Source organism: Cricetulus griseus, chromosome 4, assembly GCF_003668045.3.
Source record: "Cricetulus griseus strain 17A/GY chromosome 4, alternate assembly CriGri-PICRH-1.0, whole genome shotgun sequence".
Taxonomy (NCBI): Eukaryota; Metazoa; Chordata; class Mammalia; order Rodentia; family Cricetidae; genus Cricetulus; species Cricetulus griseus.
Window position 1 is genome coordinate 67,276,605 of NC_048597.1, and position 19,795 is coordinate 67,296,399.

At 49.1% G+C, this 19,795-nt stretch overlaps 1 protein-coding gene across 3 annotated transcripts in view; it reads right to left on the reverse strand.

The window, feature by feature from the left end:
• Positions 1 to 6,466: 6,466 nt before the first annotated feature.
• Positions 6,467 to 19,795, reverse strand: part of Vps8 (VPS8 subunit of CORVET complex) — a 208,312-nt gene continuing 194,983 nt past the window's right edge. For 2 of the 3 annotated variants that reach the window (XM_027413022.2, XM_035444695.1), the window contains exons 45-46: positions 9,785 to 9,865; positions 6,467 to 7,012 (exon numbers count right to left, since the gene is read on the reverse strand). In XM_027413022.2, coding sequence (XP_027268823.1) covers positions 6,863 to 7,012; positions 9,785 to 9,865 — 231 coding nt within the window. In that variant the 3' untranslated portion in view covers positions 6,467 to 6,862. The remainder of the gene's footprint in view (positions 7,013 to 9,784; positions 9,866 to 19,795) is intronic. The other variant, XM_027413021.2, reaches the window with a different exon arrangement.

Here is a 19,795-nt window from a genome sequence, read left to right on the forward strand (position 1 = left end):
AAGTATTGATCCCATGTCGATGCTTGCCACTGGTGTTAATTCCCAGAACTCCTTGTAAAAAAGTTTGTGTTGACTCCCTCAGGTTTCTATGAAATAAAAATTGTATCACCCCATAAATAACATTGATTTCACAGAGTTAGGCCCTTGCTACAGTTCACCAATGCTGTGTAAGAGAGCTGCAACTACAGGCTGGGTAGTGGGGGAGGCTGCTACCCCATGGGGCCTTGGGTTTACTTGATCACTAAGGCCCCACGTCAAGGCTCAGCATGGCAAGTCCAGAAACTCCACTTGATTCGCATGCCAGTTTCTGGGGTTTACTTGGTGGGACAGCCTCCCCAAAGATTGCTGTGAAACACATCATCAAGAATGCACTCACCGACTGCCCGATGCTGCCTTACCATTTCTTATGTGGTCTTCATGACATCCCATGTCACATATAAGTCCAGCTCAGAAAGTGCTGCAGTGGCACCATTCATTTGTCAGGCTGGGGCCTGAACCAAGAGCACTGGCCCAGGAGTCCACCCTCATGCCCCTTTGCCTACATTACTCCATGGTCTATAACCTGGTAAATGCTGCCCGAGCCTGCTGCTCACCACACAGTGCCACAGACAGCGCTGGAGCAAGGCTGTGCTCCAGCCTCCCCTTTCTGGGTACCAGATCATCAGCTCGTGCATGTGTGCACACGTGCAATGTTTCCTACGAGGTTAGCATTCAGATTGCTCCATCGAGTCTTCCATTTCAATCACGCCTTGGCCTGTACTCTTGGCTGGCTCTGCTTCCGAAAGCGCCAGCTTGTCTTCTTAGGGGATTCCTGCTGACAGTGGCTCTCATCTGTATGTGCGGTTCACTGATTTAAGTCTGTATAATTGTACTGCAACATTCTGGAAGGCGTCTTCTTGTTTGTAGTCTTCCAAGTGCTGACTGCCCACACTGTTCTGCATCTTGTCAACTCTTGGTGACCACCTCAGCGCTGAATGCAGAGTTAAGGTGGGGCCTGCCTCTTGGCAGTTGAGTTTGAGGAGAGAGGGTCAGGGGGAGGTCCTTTGAACCAGGGAGACATGATGGAAGTACATGCTAGAAGTAAGAATAGGTGGGCTGGAGAGATGGATCAGTGGTTAAGAGAACCGGCTGCTCTTCCAGAGGAGCTGGGTTCAATTCCCAGCACCTACACAGCAGCTCACAACTGCCTGTAACTCCAGTTTCAGGGGATTCAACACCTTTACACAAACACACATGCACACAAAACATGAGTGCATAAGAAATAAAAATAAATTATATACATTAAATAATATATATAAAGAACCGGTGAAGACTGAGATAGTCAGTGGTTTGTTGCTTCTTGGAGTTTTCTAAAATGAGCCTATATTTCCATGGCTAAAAATCCATTTAGTTTGAAAATGGAAGTCCTATTGAGCACAGGCAGTAAGTACCTCATTTCACAGGTCTGTGGTGGAATTGGGGTGTCCAGGCAATGGCCACATTCATGTGTATCTGTTGAGGAACCAGGGCAGTTTCCGGGAGCCTGGAACTAACTGGTATCTGCTGAAGAATAAGCCCACGGGTGCTCCCACCATGGCTGGGTGCTTGTGTGCCTGGGGAGGACTTCCTGTGTTCCCAGCTGGACACTATGCCCGTGAAATCTGGGAATGAGGGATTAGAACGCTTGGGCCTTGGGGGGACCTCTGAGTCTGGTTTCCTGTAAGATGACAACAAACGCCAGCGTTGTTGACTCGTGGAGCACTGTAGGTTGTAGGCACCTGAGGCTCACAAGCATCTCCCCACACAGGAGCTTTTTCACTGTCCCTGACAAGTGTGTGTGCATGTGTGCAAGTTTGTGTCTGTGTGTGTGTGCGCATTTCTGTGGTGCATGTGTGTAGTGTATGTGTGTGTGTGTGTGTGTGTGTGTGTGTGTGTGTGTGTGTGTGAAGTTCACACGGCAGGGAAACAGTAGGGGTAGACTCCCCAATTCTCAGTGTAGCCCGCACTGTTCTCCTTCCAGCAAACACCAACCATACAGTTTCCTATTCCTCACCCAAGCCCAGCCCATGGCTGCTGTGGCTGTACACTTGGGTTGCCCAAGAGACTAGCTCTGGTTGAGTGTGGGGTATTGCAGGACTCAGCGCCCAATGTCATTGCCAGCTTACTCTAGTTTTCTGGCAGGCTGGTTTGACCTGGGACTTGTCTCAAGACCTGGGCTCTATCTCCTTTTGGGTGTGGCATATGATCTAAAGTGCTCCTGTGGGGGCCCGGGCTTCAGTCTTAGTGCTTTGGGAATGAGCTGCTGCCATTCAGCCTTCTGCCCTCACTGGGACATCACCTCTAGCTGCTTCCCTCTGATTATTCTCCAGTGTCATCTCACTTCACTCAGAGTTAGGGCACCCCTGGGCATGCTCACCTGCTCTGAGAACTTGCTGGAGTTTGGCCCTGTGCAGAAGAGTTGAGTTTCTACCCTCAGCTTAGAATCTGCCTGTGTAGACCATGCTGCCAATGTTTATAAAGCAAGTGTCCATGCCCATATTCATCTGTAGGCCCTGGAAAAGCCTCTGCAGCCTTGTTAGTCGGCTCCTGTGATACAATGGACAGCTACAAGTGTAAGGTGTTTTGATTCATGGTTTCAGACATTCCAGTCAGGGCCAAGGTGGCTGTAGTGAGGCAGAGAAAGAGGAAGGGTGGCCTGAGGTAGAGCAGGATGGCAGGAGGGTGGCCTGAGGTAGAGCAGGATGGCAGGAGGGTGGCCTGAGGTAGAGCAGGATGGCAGGAGGGTGGCTGTAATCAGGCAGAGCATCATGGCAGAAGGGTGTGGCGGAGGAAAGATCTTCTCACCTCATGGCAGCCAGGAAGCAATCACAGGAAGGACCAGGAACAAGATGTGTCTTTCTAGGGTGTGCCCCACCTCCCAATAATGCCATCATATGGAGAAAAGAGATCAGAGTCTTCATTCAGGATGCAGTCACCCCCTAGGCACCACCCCTGAACATTGCTGCATCAGAAACCAAGCTGTCAACATGTGGGCTTTGGAGGCTAGTTCATAGCAGACTAACTGTATCAGCAAGGCTACTCTAAGAGGCTGAACAGAGTGGAGCCCTTTTAAAAGACAAGGCCACATGGCATCCAGATAGCTTCAGCCAGGCCTGCAAGCCTGGGTATGATGTGCACGGGGCATCTGCTATACCTGTGAATCTAGAATGAGGTGAGCCCAGCATAATCAGGAGGCTGCAGTGAGTAGATGGAGAAGACGCCAACAATCTAGGTTTCTCAAGGAACTTCGGACCCTAGGTGAACATGCAGCCAGCGGTGGGTGTCTGTGGACAGTCACTTCAAGGTCAGAAGAGGTCATTTGCAACCAGCTAGAATTCACTTTGGTTCCTTCAGATTACTGGGAATCTGAGAGGGATTGATTCTACCCCACAGTTTGGTCTCTCCCCATAATCAACATGTCCAAGGGTCACCAGAAGCCGCGTATGCTGGATATGTTCCCTCCTCCCCCCATCATCTATGTGGACCCCAGTCTGCCTCAGCCCTGGAGGGTCAGCAGTGGTGGATATGGCAGTGGGGGACGGTGGTGGGGGATGGAATCTGCCACTTTGGGTGAAGGTGAAGTATGGCATGGGAGTGTTGAATGACAAGCCAACTCATTCTTCTAGAGAAAGAGGCCAGAGTGGGCAAGCTACAAGATCCCTAAGTTTCCTGAGGGCCGAGATGTGGCCTTTCAACCTCTTAGAACCAATTCCTAACTTTTTTGTTCCAGATGCAGGAATGGCGTGTGACTGGCTTCTCAGGTATGGAAAAGTGCTCTAGTGTGAAGCTACTGTCTACCCCACTCCTCCAGCCCCAACTAGCAGCTTTACAGGGGGGTCCTGTCAGACAGGGTCAAAGATGCGGGACAGGAGGCCGATGACAAAGCCTAGCTCTTAGAGGTACTCTCAGGAAAGACATTTGGGGTAGGTAGGTGTGGACTATTTCCATTGGCCCATGCTTCTGAAGCTGTGTCACTTCTTGTGGGCATTCAGAGAGTCACTAAGCATCCCTAACCTACCCCTTGGCATCGTGAAATCATCCCCAAGTTCATAACTAATAGAAATAAATGCATATGTTCATAAAGGTCAGGCACAAGAATGGCAATAGGCTAGCACCTATTGCCCTAGAGGCCCATCTTCAGGAGTCAGAGTGTTTGACATAGACCACACACACACACACACACACACACACACACACACACACAAACACACACGAGAACCTGTGTACAACAACACTGAGCATGCTATCAGAAGTCAGGATATTGATTGGCCTGGGGGTGGACAATCTGCCATGCAGGTCATCTCTATGTGGTTGACCTGATATGTTCAGGGGAAGAAGGTGACTTTAGGAAACAGTAGTGACACCTGTTTGAGGCAGAGCCTGGCACACACTTGGTCCTCAGAATCTAACTGTGCCAACAGAACAATGAGCACACACCCTCTTGCCCTGAGCAGAGACAGAGGCAGGAGGATAAACGAGAGCCTCATGAACAGCACCATGGGGAGTGCTCCCTGGAACACAGACAAGGTGAGAGCCAAATGCTACTTTCCTGCTGTGTGTGGTGTGGTGTGGTGTGGTGTGTGTGTGTGTGTGTGTGTGTGTGTGTGTGTGTGTGTCTGTCTGTCTGTCTGTCTGAGAAGGGCTTCACAGAGGATGGGTGTCCTGGGGAGGTGGGGACATGCACTTCCATGTTGGGGCAGCCCCAGGAGCACATCTGTGCTCTGGCCTTCCCTGGAGTGGTCCTGACCTACCCAGAAGGCCACACTGCAGGAGGCCTTACTTATGCTCTGGGCACAGCTGCAGCTTTGGGAACCGCTTTTTCCGAAGACGGTGCTTAGTGGAAACACCGCCCTGAAAGGATCCCCAAAGCTCTCAATTATTTATCCACGAAAGCATCCATCACGGGTGAGCTGGCTTTCCTCTCGAAGCACTCCCTCCCCTCCCGGCAGCCATATTGGGCCACACCTTTGTAAAACATTTTCTCATATATCCCTGAGAGCTTTGCTATGGCAGGAGATTTTCAGACGACCCAACAGTCTTCCTTAGCTTTGGGGAATCCTAAGGGGGGCAGCGCCTAGAGCCCAGGTCCTGGCTGGCAGCCTAGTGCTGTCCCCAACAGTGTCTCTCTTTACAGCAGCACTTTCTCTGGCTCTCTGCCCTCAAGGCTGGAGCTTCACAGTTGTCAGAAAGTTCTTTAAAGGGGCCTCATCCACCCAATGAAAGCTTCGACCAACACTGATGTTTTTGACCATGTGGCATGCCCTTGCCACCCAGGTGCCAGTGTGGCTGAAGTAGAGACCAGGGCCTGCCCTCCCAGTTAGTTTAAGGGTCTCACAGCCAATTGCAGTGATGGGGCCTAGAAATGTGCTTGGAGCGTGGGTGGGTAGGGAGATGGCTCTGTGGGTAAGAGTGCTTGCTAGGTATGGCTGTATGTGCCTGGAACCCCAGCATGGAGGGGCAAAGACAGGTGCATCCTGGGAGCTCTCTGGTCAGCTAGCTTAGCCAATAAGCATTTGCTTCAGGAAAGACCTGCCCTAATTATAAAGCAGAGAACAACTGGAGCACATGCACACCAGAGAACAAATGGATGAAACAGAGACAGGCAGCTGGGAGTCAGCTCTGAGTGGGAGAATAGCCTGCCCCTTCTGAGCTTAGCTTCACGTCTCACACCTCCTAGAAAGCTGTCACCAGGTCCACAGAGCCAGCCTTTGCTGTCTCTAGAGACTCCTTCAGGTAAGTCTGTCCCCAAGCAGCATTTTGAATTGGAACTTCAAGACACCACTTGGTGGAGACTGTTAAGTGTTAGGAGAGGGGACAGGGATCGGCTTCCAGATGCCAGGGCCTGGGACTTCAGTTCAGGCTGTGACAACCCCAGTACACCAGAGCCTGGCACTTAGGAGGTGACGCATCTTCTCCAGATGAGCTGGGAGGACTCTTGAAACCTCTGCCCTACTGCTTCTGTGTGTCCGATGGCTAAAGGACTTGTCTCTGGGCTTTGACTGTGAGCAGGAGATCTCTATGCACTCCCCTTAGGTGAGAAGAACCGTCTACAGCCTCTTCTGCAGGAAGAACCTTTGCAGCTCTTGGGGGAGTGGGCAGGGTGCCACTCCATGAGGGTGAGGTTGGCACCTCTGAGCCTGTTTATACACACTGCAGGGGCAAGCTCTGCTTTCTGTGTCCATTCTGCTCATCTATTTCCTGTGGGTTTGCTTAGCTGACCACGAGAGCTGAACTGATGACATGGGCCATCTGAGTCTCTGGGCACAGTGGCCTGCATGGCTGCCACACAGTGACAGAAAGCCCCACAACCAACATGTCCAGGCTCTTCTCTCCTTGGCCACAGGGTTACCTGGGTGTTGAGGCCCAAGTGGAGCCTGTGATAGAGCTGCTTGTCTGAACGGTGTGAGTGAGGGTCCCTGACTTGACAGACTGACAGCTGGAGACTGGCAGGCATCAAACACTGAGACATTTATTGTTTTGAAGCAGAGGTCTCCTGCTCACATGGGCTTTAACACCAACATCAGTGGGCATGGCTGGCCCCCACACTGCTGCTCTTTCCAGGCCAAGCTTTGTTTTCCATGGCTGACGTGCCCCACCAAATGCCATGTTACTTATATGGAACGCCACTGGGTGAATTTTGCTTTCTAGAGGGCTGGGCAGAATTCCAAACAAAATGAAACCGGCCTGTCTGCTGGACTGATGCTACAACAGGGGGACTCCACTGAGATGGGGGGGTTGGGAGGGTGGCAGGGTGGGCCCAAGGGCAGGAGTGTGGGAGGCAGAGGCGGAGCCGTCCAGGAGGCCCCTCCTGCCTCCTGCAGTGCTGTGCTCTTCCCGGGAGGCCTCAGTCTTCAGCCACAGGGGGAGGTGCAAGCTGCAGCTGGAAGTTCTCCTTCTGGAAGATGCTGCTGAAAGCAGGGCCGCTCTGGGAACCCGCAAACGGCCTACAGCTGTCACCACTGCGGTTCTGGGACAGTTCCGTAAGGAGAGCCAGCTGTGGAGAAGAGGACACACATGAGGTTCGGGAGGGCACAGTCCTTCTGTGGGGCAGAGGTGGAGAGGGTCCTGTCCTCTGCCTACTAAGAGGGAAAAAACTCAGTTTGGATCCCAAGGTGGTGTCTGCAGAAAGGGGCGTGACTCTAAGAGGGCCCAAGAGGAGGCTGCTCGGGTGGGAGCACTGCAGGTACAGCTGCCCTCCAGGCACAGCTGCCCTCTAGACCACTCTCCACATCTCTCCCATAGGCTTTCTCTGGTGCCCGGCCCAGGATTATTACCACTGGCTCTGACCTCTTTCTGTGGTAACCTGGACAATTCGGTTTGGCCACCAAGTGGCACTTGTGGACCCCACCTCTCCTCTAAACACACCCTCCCTACTTGTAGCTGTATATATGCCTTGGCACTACCTTACTCTGCAAGTGGTTTAGTTCTGGAACACCTGCTGGGAGGAGCCCTTCCCGCCAGCCCACTGAAGAGCCAGGCTTTCTGCCTCGGTTGCCTCCTCTTACCCAGCTGGCTTTCTGCAAGTAAGAGCCTGGCAGGCTGACACCCACATGCCCCTGATGATCAGAGGAAAGGAGTCCATACCCAGCAGCTGAGACCGCCTGCCTGCTAAGTGACAACACCTGGACTGTCCCACTGTGCTGACTTAAACCTTCAAACGCCTCGGGGCGACTGTGTGCATCTGTCTCCCGGCATCAGTCAGTTCCAGGGATTTCTGCAAGCCACAGGCAACTGTCTTTTCAGGGCCAGATAGGCTGGGTGCTTTTCATGGTTGACATTTCCTTTCTTTCTTTCTTTTTCTTTCTTTCTTTCTTTCTTTCTTTCTTTCTTTCTTTCTTTCTTTCTTTCTTTCTTTCTCTTTCTCTTTCTCCTTCCTTCCTTCCTTCCTTCCTTCCTTCCTTCCTTCCTTCCTTCTTCCTTCCTTTCTCTCTTTCATTTTTTAATAATTTCTTTGTATTTTATGTGCATTATGTGCATTGGTGTTTTTTTTCTTTTTTCTGCATGTATGTCTGTGTGAGGGTGTTGGATCCCCTGGAACTGGAGTTACAGACAGCTGTGAGCTGCCACATGGGTGCGGGGGATTGAACCTAGGTCCTCTGGAAGAGCTGGCAGTGCTCTTAACTACCGGGCCATCTCTCCAACCATGGGTGACATTTCTAGTCCTCCACAGAACCACGCAGAGTGACTCACTCTGGGCCACCCAGCTGTGAGTGACGGGGTAGAATTCAAACTCATATCCACATGGCCATTTCTGTTCAGCCAAGCTGCCTGTGGTCTTGCCTTCTGGAAGTTACAGTCCCATCACCTGTGCCCTTACTTGCCTGCTCTGACTTCTGGTCTCTGACTTCTGCTCTGTTCTGATCTCTGGCAATAGGTCTCCCATCACACAAGCAATAATGGCACAGAGCTCATGTTGCCATCTGGCTGACAGTAGAACCACTGGCTACAGTATTTAGGGAGCCGAGCGGAGCCCTCTACACTCTAAGTCCCAATTTACCAAAACCAACCCGGTCCTCAGTCCTGGCTTAGCGACTCACACTCACTGTCAGTCAGCTTCAGCTGTCAACCTGACACAACCGTCACTTGGGAAGGGGACACCTCAACTGAAGAACCACCTCCATCAGACTGGCCTGTGGGGACATTTCCTTAATTGTTAATCGATGTGGGAGGGTCTGAGCCACTGTCGCTGGTGCCACCCCTAGACAGGTGGCCCTGGGCTATAGAGGGATAGCTGAGGAAGCCAGAGAGCAAGCCAGTAAGCAGTGTTCCCCTCCATGTCTCTGCTTCAGTTCCTGCCTCCAGGTTCCCGCCTGAGCTCCTGCCCTGCCTTCTCTTGATGATGGACTGCGACCTGTAAGCCTAAGCAAATGCTTTCCTCCCAGGTGCTTTTGGTGTTCATCACTCCAGCAGCAGACAGAAAACCAGAACACTGAGTAACTGCATGGTCACACTGTGACTGTGAGCCTTTAGTCTGCAATTCGGCATGTGAGGCGGGTGGGTTGGCTCGTGCAAAGGGCCCAGGGAAACACTTCAGCCTGCCGTGGATGCCTGTGCAGGACTGACTGGCTAGTAACCTTCAAGTCCGCACTCTCCTCCCAGAGTTGTAAAAGACCAAAGTTCAGCCGTGTCCAATCTCCAGTCTTCGCTGCAGCTAGTGGTGGTCACAGACCTACCTTGTCGACAAGGGAAGCAGTACGTACAACTTCTGGCCACTGTTCTTGAAGAAAGGGCTAGCCTCATTTTCCTTTTACTCTGCTTGCCAGCTGGCATGCAGAAGCAGTGGCCAGAGCTGGACCAGCCATGCTGAACTACGTGAGCATAAGCCTCAAGCTGGGGAGACCTGGAGGTTCAGGGATGGTGTCCTGGCTTTCTGCATTTATACTTCCATCTAGTTCAAGCCACTGTTGCTCGGTATTGGTCTCTCATGGCTCAAATACAACTAAAGCAGATGTTAAGGAGGGCCTGGCTGTAGGGCAGGTTTGGCAGTCTCAGATATAAACAGAATCCTCTGAAGGGGGAAACAGGCTTCTAGTTTGCTGCCTCTGGAGACAGGCCATGCACAGCCCTCTGTGTGCTTGTGGCCCCCGGGAGGTAACAGATGCCTCTCGTTTGCCTTTGCCCTTGTGGCACATTCTGAGTACTATTGGGGCCAGGATCATGTGGTCAGAACAGGTACAACAGGGCACTTTCCAGGCTGGAGCTGGAAGCAGGACTCTGAACAGTAAATTCCAAATGGGAAACAGAAACATCAACCATAACACATTACCCGAGAACTTCCTCGGTAGAGCCGGCAGAGCTGGTCAAAGGCTTGGATTTGTTGTGGGTCGAGAGCAGGCTCTGAGTTTGCCTAGGGAATAAAGAACGGTCAGATCAGTAATGACATGTCTGTCCCTGGGCAGCCTCTGATCTTCCTCTCATGAATGAAGCAAGACAGGGTAGTTCCCTCATGCGTCTGAAGAAGATTACAGTCTTGGCAGCTGGGGATTTGTCTGAGCACCCTTCTGAAGGCCCGCTTTGATGCTCCTCCCACCCCACCCTCTATCAGTGCTCACGACCTCCCTGAAGGCTTCTGGGGGGAGTGCCCATGGTCTACCCACTCTTGTATACCCATGGCCATCACCTAATGTGGCTCCCACAGACAGCCCTTCTTTGCCATTTCCTTGTTCACTATAACTTTGGCTGTAAGACCAGTCTGCTGCAACCTGAAGAGGGGATGCTGGAGCAACTCTGTCATCTGTTCATTGTCCCCTTCCCCCAGGAGTCTGCCAGTGCTGCAGCATACCTTGCCTAACTCCTACCTGGGGAGAGGAGTGGGATTCCAGGGCCGGGGTCAGCAGCATATCTGAACACTAGCACTCACCCCACATGACCTCGGAGAGTCATTTCACTCCTCTGACCCTGGAGGTGACCCTTGGGAGGTCACTGACAGTTAAAGCTAGATGATAGTTTGCCTCCTACCAGGCAAGGGTCAGTCATGAGCTGTTGTAGCTACCCCTCAGAGGCACCTGAAAGAGGGCGGGAGCCTCCTCCTCAGTCCTTTTATCCCATCCCTCCCATCCCTTTTGCGCACCTGTGACCAGGCCCGAATGGGTGTGGTCAGTACTACAGGCACATGGGAATTCTCCCTACAATTCCCCTTTTAGTCTAAAAAAAAAAAAAAAGATTTAGACTTGAGACAAACTAATTGTGCTTAAAATGTCTTAACATATGTAAAAGCATATATACATAGAAGATGAAGGATAATTATGCACCAAACATCGGAAGTAGAAAGAAGTCTCTGAGGCCTGGTACAGACACAGCCACTAGTAACATCACTGAGCAAATTCAGGGTCCTGGCAGCTTCATGCTGCCAGTGGGCCATCTCACCAAGTCCTCAAAAGCAACTCTATGAGAAAGGTCGAGGCAGATTCATTTTCCCACCTAGAAGGATATTAACTTTAATTAATTAATTAATCTGGGCTGTGTGTGCATGCCGTGGTTCCTGAGTGAAGGTCACAGGGATGAGTGAGTCCTAGGGATGGAACCCAGCTTTGTCGGGTTTGGTGGCAGTAGCCACGGAGGTTGACCCAGATGTGAACTTGAGATAGTATGAGACACAGAAACTGTAAGGCATATGTAAGTCCCCTTTGTCTTCTAGAAATGGCTCTGATTCCTTCCCTTCCCGTTTGCACCGCCTCCAGGAGACAGCTGCCTAGGGCTGGGGATAGAAACAGCACTGCATGAGACCCGCCTTGCGAGGCCCACCTGCAGGTACCACAGCTGTCTTCCAGCAGGAGGGAAGGGAGTCTGATGCTTCAGAAAGCAGCAGCTGAAGAGAAGTGGGCTCACATCTCTCCAGACATAATGTCATAGCTGGTTTAGCTTATGGCTGCCTTCTTGATGCAAGTGATAATATGGCCGGCTGAGGAGGTAGCTTGAGGAAGTACAGGGTGGATGAGAAGGGTAAGAGGGGGACCTCTTGGGGCTCGCCCTCATTTGGCAACACTCATTTCACTGGATCGTGCAGACAGATGGAGGAGCCCGCTACAACTTGAGAGTGTTAAAACTATCTTGACACTTGTTAAGAACCACTTGGCCTCGACACTATTTGATAGAAAAAAAAATGATACTGGAAAGAGTATGTATCACACATCTGACAGGTTTTATAAGATGGCCAAGGAAGCTCTAAGACCTGAAAGTCTGATAAATACACCAATCCTGGCTCAAACCAAAGCCCAGGAGGGAAATGCCACCCGTTAAGGCACAACCACTGGCAAGCATGACCTAGCACCTCTCTCAGACCCCTTAGCACCAGTGCCCAAACTGGGAGCAGTCAGATGGGGAGGGGGCCACAAGTCCTGTCCTGGCCATCCTATACCTCTGCCATGTCCCATATAAAGGACCAGCCCTGGTTATTGTGTGGCAAGGTGTTCTAGCTTCATTTCTTTATTGTGACAAATAGTCTGACACAGAGCAATTTAGGGAAGATGGATTATTAGGTTTACAGTCCATTACTTCAGTGAAGTCCAGGCAGGAAACTAAAGCATTGCGTCCACATTCGGGGCAGACGGCATGAGCATCACCCTGCCTCCTAGAAGCTAGCTTTCTCCTTCTAAGGGTGGATGGGTGGGGTGGGTGGAGTGGGTATGGGTGAAGGGATAGGAGTGGTAGGGGTGTGTTGGGAAGCCCCACTGGTCAGATGTTGCAGTCTACCATAATTTAGCAGCTCTCCCTGGGCTCAGCACAATATGGAGGACTCCTTCCCCTGCCCCAGCTGAGACTTCCTGCTCTCTGTGTAGGTAGTCTGGAGGATACCTGACTTATCTCAAGGACGACCCTCGATAAGCTTCCCTGCAAATGCTCTTCCCCTGCTGTCCACATGATAATTAAGTAACATGCTCTAGCTATTTTCATAGAGCTGTGCTGCCACTAATCCAGCTACATGATAGGAGCATGCCACCTAATGAAAATTAGAGTTTGCCCCAGTGACCACTCCAATCCTATACATCCCCTATGCTCTGGAACGAAGTTGGGCTGCCTCACTTTAGTCATATCCCAGAGGGCTAGCTCTGTCATGTTCACAGGCCGCACAAAGGTTTTTGTTGCTGCTTCTGCCCCTTTGTCTTAATGGACTGGTAGCCAGTGGACTTCGAGAAAAAAAGGGGACCCCATGGGTGAGTGTGGGGTGGGGAATGGTGTGATCTACAGTAGAATCTTAAGATCATGATGGAAAATACAGAAGTCCTAGCTACTTCCCAAGATCTACTGAAATTTCCCTCAGACACTGAAAAGAAAAACCTGTGCTGGACACTGATCTCTTAAGTTTTGTTACTAATTGTCTGTCTGTCCTTCCTTCCTCCCTCATCCATTCCTCCCCCAACCCCAGCCAGGTCCCCCTGTGCAGCCAAAGCTGGCCTCAAACCTGCATTCAGTCCATCTTTGCCTCCTGAGCAGCTGGGCCCCACTGAATGGTCTACTCCCAGAGAAACAGTGGCTGAAGAGAACTTGGTGGCAACTATTTCTGTGGGCTGAGATAAATCCCTGGTTTTATATTATTTCTCACAAACATGCAGTTTTACAAAATCTAGATTTTTCTCGTTTACTCATTTTATTCCAGCAGATATATTTTGAAAGCAATTGCTATCTTTTTAGGAAAGTGAAGGTTATGTCACAGGGTAGTAGAATGCTACTGCTAAAAACAGAACCACGTCATCAAGCCCCTGGGAAATACTGTACAGCTGAGCTGTGGGTCTATTTTGGGCACAGGATACACCAGTGCCTGACCTTGGGAATTGCTGGCTGAGTCACAAGAACAGACGTCTCAGATAGGGTTCGTTCCACGTTTCTGACCTAGTGTGTCTCAGACTCCAGTGTGAAGGAGAATTGCTCAGGGGTGTTGTTAAATGCTGACTCTGTATGGCAGTGTCCAATGGAGACCATATGATATGGGAAGCTGAGGCAGGAGGACAGTTTGTTCTGAGCCAGCCTGGGATACATGGTGAGACTCTCTTAAATGTTTTTGTCATAAAAGCAGATCTGGACTGGCAGGTATGGGGTAGGGTTTGAAGACTCAAGCAGCTGAGGGGGAGGGTGTCTTCACTATTCCTTACGGTGTCCTGATGTTGACAGGATACATTTAGGTTCTAGGTGTTTTAGTTCCTGGTTCAACTGTATCCAGCCAATTAATTAGCACTTTTCCCCCCAAGGTGACTCATTTAGGTATGTTGCTTTCAACATTTGCTGGGTCCACATGTACCCTGGCAATCCTTGCTAAGATTGTTTAACCAGACCACAGTGTCCTTGCTAAACGGTTTGTTCGAATCTTCCTGGAATGAACACTTTACATTTTTACCATGTATATAGGCCTATGTAAATTGAAGACAGTTGGGAGGCTTGTCCAATAAAGCACATGTACGTGGAGGACAGTTTTCAAGTCAGCTAGCATACCTGGGTGAGTTGGCAGGGTTGGCTCTGAGCTCTGGCCTTGCCAAGGTGTTGTTTCTCTGTGCGGCCTTTAATTTTCTTGGAGCTGCCAGTAGGGGCTTCTAATAAGGTATCTGTGCTGGTTTGACTGAGAATGGCTCCATAGACTCATGCATTTGAATGCTTGGACCCCAGTTAGTGGAATTGTTTGGGAAGGATTAGGAAGTGTATCCTTGTTGGAGAAGTTGTGTCACTGGGGGTGGGTTTTGAGGTTTCAAAAGGCCACACCACAGCCATCTATCTCCTTTCCCCACCTCTCTCTCTGCCTGCAACTTTTGGATCAGATGTGAGCTCTCAGCTACTGCTCCAGTACCATTCCTGCCTGGCGCCACCATGCTTCCTGCCATGGACTAACTAACCCTCTGAAACTATAAGCAATCTCCCAACTAAATGCTTCATCTGTAAGTTGCCTTGGCCACGGTGTGTCCTCACAGCAATAGAACAGTAACTAAAACAACATCCTAGAACAGTGAAGAACATGTCACTGAAAGTGACAGGCTCTTTCTTAGAACATGAGCCTGTCACTCTAGGCACAAGAAACTGCCTTCCAGAGGTATTGGGGGAGCCCTGAGACCATCTGGAAGTAGAGCCACTGCAGGACAGGGATACACCATGAGTGGCCAGAGCCACACACAATTAAGTGTCTGCAGACAAGTGACTCAACAGCTGTCTGTGAAGCTCACCTACCGTCAAGCCTTTCTTGAGCTGAAAGCAATGAGTCTCAGTTTGGTGGTTTCTCAGGAAAATTTGAATCAGTCTACCTCAAGAATAAGCAATTCCACTCTTAGGCATATACCCAAAAGATGCACATTCATACGACAAGGACATCAGTTTACCTATGTTCATAGCAGCATTATTTACAATAGCCAGAACCTGGAAGCAACCTAGATGCCCCTCAACTGAAGAATAGATAGAGAAAATGTGGCACATTTACACAATGAAGTACTACTCAGCAGAAAAAAAAAATGGAATCTTGAAATTCACAGGCAAATGGATGGAACTAGAAGAAACCATACTGAGTGAGGTAACCCAGAAAGACAAACATGGTATGTACACACTGATATATGGATTTTAGACACAGCGTAATGGATAACCAGCCTACAATACACAACCTTGGAGAAGCAAGGAGGACCCTGAGAAAGACATACATGGTCCTCCAGAGAAGCAGAAAGGGACAAGATCTCCTGAGCCAATTGGGAGCATGGGGGAGGGGAGAGGGAGCTAGGAGAATAACAAGGGGAGAAGAGGAGGAGAGAGAAAGACATGAGAGAGTAGGAATATTTAGTTAGGGGAAGAATAGAGGAGAGCAAGAAAAGAGATACCATAATAGAGGGAGCCATTATAGGTTTAAAGAGAATTCTGGCACTAGGGAGGTGTTCAGAGGTCTACAAGTTTGGCCCCAACTAACAATCTAAGAAATAGTGGAGAGGCTACCTTAAATGCCCATCCCCTATAATGAGATTGATGACTACCTTAAATGACATCCTAGAGCCTTCATCCAGTAGCTGATGGAAGCAGAAGCAGAGATCCACAGCTAAGCGCACTGAGCCAAACTCCTGGAATCCAGTTGTAGAGAGGGAGAAGTGACCAACACAGGGGTCAAGACCAGGCTGAAGAAACCCAGAGAAATGGCTGGCCAGAGCAAGTGGGAGCTCACGGACCCCTGTCTGACAGAGGGGAAAACAGCATAGGGCAGAACCAGGTCCCCTGAACGTGGGTGTCAGCTGGGAGACCAGGGCAGTCTATGGGACCTCTGGCAGTGGAACCAGTATTTATCCCTAGTGCATGGATTTTGGGAGCCCATTCCCTATGGAGGATACTCTCTCAGTTTAGATACAGGGGGAGGGCCTCAGTCCTGGCCCAAATGATGTCACAGACTTTGATGATCCTCTGTGGGAGGCCTTACCCTTCCTGGGGAGTGGATAGGGGGTGAGATGGAGGGTTGGTGGGGGGCATGGGAGGACGGGAGGGAGAGGGAACTTGGATCCATCTGTGCGTAAAATAATATTATTTTTTATTTAAATAAATAAAAAAATGGAGCTGGGTCATTGATCTACAACTAAAGGCAACAAATTCCTCACCCCTGAACCATCAGTAACAAACAGTTGGACAGTGAGAGGGAGGGCCTCTGACAGGGTCACCATGCCTGGCTCAGCCCTAGCTCTTATTCATTCTATCCTCAGCACTCTGTACTCAGAAACCCATTCAGCCGACATTTGCTAAAACCCACATAGTGATTCATTCTGAGCTGTCTGTCAGTTCTACAGTTGGACTTTGAAAAGGATCCTGTGATCACGGGTATGTTTATCCTACATGTCAGCCAAACCATTAATCTTATTTTATTTTATCTAGTTTGGAGAAAGTATTATTTTTAAATGTCAGGGAAAAAAACTACCAACAAGGCTTATGCCACCTGAGATGCTGGGGCTGGAGGTCCGAGCTGTGTCCCTGTGCCGGAGCTGATGCTGCCTTCAACAGTCACTATGTGCACAAGCTTGGGTGAGTCCCCTGCTCTCTCTGAGCAGGGTGGGCTGCTCCTGACTTTAGGTGACACGAGGATAGTGATCAGAGTTTCCAATATGAAATGACTAAGCAGCTGGAAGGAAAGCCATGCATACCCAGGACTCCAAGAGCTCTCACTGGGGCTGGTACTTACAGGACACAGAATGTAGGCCCTGCATACACAGCCAGTCTCCATCATGTGCCTTCATGGGACCTCATCCTAATGTGACCAGAGACCCAGAAACGGAGCACTGCAGCACAGTGCAGAGGCCACAGCACGGGGAACAAGAACACGCATGCTGCATGGAGGGTATGGGGCAAAAGAGACTGGCACCTTGAAAGTGGAAGCTATACAAGGGCAGGACCAGGCAGGGCAGCCTGCTCGCTAGCACCAAGCCCAGCCTGAAGCAGCTTTGGAATCAAGATCTGTTCATCAGATCTTGGATGTATGGAGGGATAGGAAAGGTGAGTGACATCATCCTTCCTTATTCAATGGTTTCCTACAAACCCTCTGCAATGCAGAGAACAGGGCAGGGTTTCTGACAGCAATTAGCTCTACCTGGATTATAGCTGAGTGGCTCTGGAGATACTTAGCTTTTCTCAGTCTGTTTTTTTGTTGGTGAAATTCTACTTTGCAGAGTCATCGTGAGACACATATATCATATGGGTCTAGTTCCTATTTGATGCTTAATAATGGTAGCAGTAACACTGAATGAGTGTCTTATGCTGGAAATGCCTGGTAGAAAGAACAGTGGATCGGGTTCAGAACATGTGAGCTCTCATCTGTTCACCCAGTGTAAAGCACTGGGCCCAAGCTACAATTGATTTCAGAGCACTGCTGCTATGGACCACACTCTACCATTCAGGGGATGCAGGTACCAGGAGACAATGCGTACTTAGGACATGAGAGAGTCGAGGAACACAGTGGTGGTTACTGAAGCCAATCATGGCTTTTAGTGAGAATCAAAAGCAAACTAGGGTACTGCCACAAAACAGCCCAGAAGGGAAATAAGACTCAGTGGAAAGATGTTGCATGGAGAAACTGATTTGCCAAGCTGATGCCAAGCACAAAGTGAAAGCAGGAGCAATGGGAATTCCATAAGAAAACTCCTAGAAATGAGCATTCTTTCAGCAGAGGCCGGATACAAAACCAAGTTAAATCACAGCCTTCCTATATACCAACAGCGGGGAATCTAAGGAACAGATCAGGGACATGCTCCCATTCACAATTGCCTCAAAAATGAAAATATCTAGGGATGAACATAACCAAGCAGGTAAAAAAAAAATCTCTACAGTGAAAACTTAAAAATCTCTGAGGAAAGAGACTGAGGAAGACACTAATCCATGTTCATGAATTAGTAGAATTACTACTGTGAAAATGACCATCCTACCAAATTCAATGCAAGTTCAACCTAAAATCCCTATAGCAAATTAATTAATTAATTCTAAAATTCTTCCACAACATAAAGATGCAGGAAAAATCTTTCTAAACAGGACTCCATTTGCTGCGGAGTTAAGGCCAACAACTGACAAATGGGACTCCATAAAACTAAAATGCTCTGTTACAAAGGGAACAATCAAGGACGCCCACGGAATAGGAGGGAGCCTTTGCCATCTATACTTCTGATAGAAGATTAACATCCAGACTACAAAGAACTCAAAATAAAAAAAAAGTAAAATGACTTAATTTTAAAAATGAGCTATACATCTGAACAGAGAGGTCTCAAAAAACGAAATAAAATTGGCTAAGGAATACCCTCAAAAGTCTACAACTCAGGGCATGGTGGCATATGCCTTTATTCTCAGAAGGCAGAGGCAGAAGAATGTCTGCGAGTTAGAGGCCAGCCAGTTAGCACTACATAGTGAGACCTTGTATGTGCCCTGCTCCTGTCAAAATGTTTACCACCCTTAGCAATCAGGAAAATGCAAATTAAAGCCCATGTACTACCTGTCCTCCCTCTAGAGCTCCTTCTGCACCGGCCATGGTTCCTTTCTACTTTGCAGGTGTCTGTGGTTATTTCATGATATATACTTAATTCTAAAGATTCAGAGGTAGGGTCCAGATATGAGAAAGACTATATGGCATTTGTACTCACTCTGTACTATATTTTCTACCTTTATACATTTATCTGATTAGTATTCCATAGTCTGTATGTCTCTGTGTGTGTATATATATATCTCAGATTTCTATCATCTCACTTGAACAACTTAAGTTGTTCCCATCTCCTAGCTATTGTGAATAGAGTGGAAATGAACATGGCTGAGCAAGCATCTGTGGGATAGGATGTTGAGTCCTTTGCATGCTGGGTCATAATCTACTTTTAGCTTTTTTTTTTTTTTCCTTTTTTTCTTTTTAAGGTTTCACCACACTGATTTCCAGAGGCTACAGCAGTTTGTAATATAATACCATCAGGAGTGAATTAAGGGTGTCTCCTTATCAACATTTGTTGTCTGACTGTGTTTATCAACAACTGTCCAATAGGACTTAAGGCCTGCTTAAGGAGAGAGTTCACGCCTGGTACCATAAACCTAGCCAGCTGCCCAGGGTTGGAGCAGTCATAGGCCTACAGGAGAACTTCCCATTGCCATTTTCCTAAATCAGTGTAACTTCTAACTATTCTTCCACAGCAGCACCTGGTTGTTCGTCTACAATGCTACCTGTACACCTAAGGCTTTTGGGACAATCACGGGGGGGGGGGGGGGAGAGAAAAAGCCAAAGAATCATGATGCCTGCTGCAAAATTGTGTCTTCTCGACATTTCAGGGATGCTGCACCCATGAAATCACAACAATATGGCTGCCTAAACAAGACCAGCATAATGTCAATGGCTGCTGAGGAAGGAAGAATTAGTTTTCTCCAGGGACAAGTCTCTTGATAGGCTATCCAATCCCAGTGATCAACCCTAAACACATGTGGATACAAATGCCACTAACTAGATTCAATAGGCTATACGCATGCGTGCATGCATGTATACATGTAACAATAACAATTAAAGGAGGTCATGAACCTGAGAGAGAGTGGGGTACAGGAGGAGCTGAGGGGAGAGAGGGGATGGTGGAAGAGACGGGTATGGTCACATATTTCTAAAACAAAAAAATACAATTTAAAAAGAAAATGAAGGCCAGGCGTTGGTGGCTCACGCCTTTAATCCCAGCACTCGGGAGGCAGAGGCAGGCGGATCTCTGTGAGTTCGAGGCCAGCCTGGTCTCCAGAGTGAGTGCCAGGATAGACTCCAAAGCTACACAGAGAAACCCTGCCTCGAAAAACCAAAAACCAAACCAAAACAAAAAAACAACCCAAAACATAACAAAAA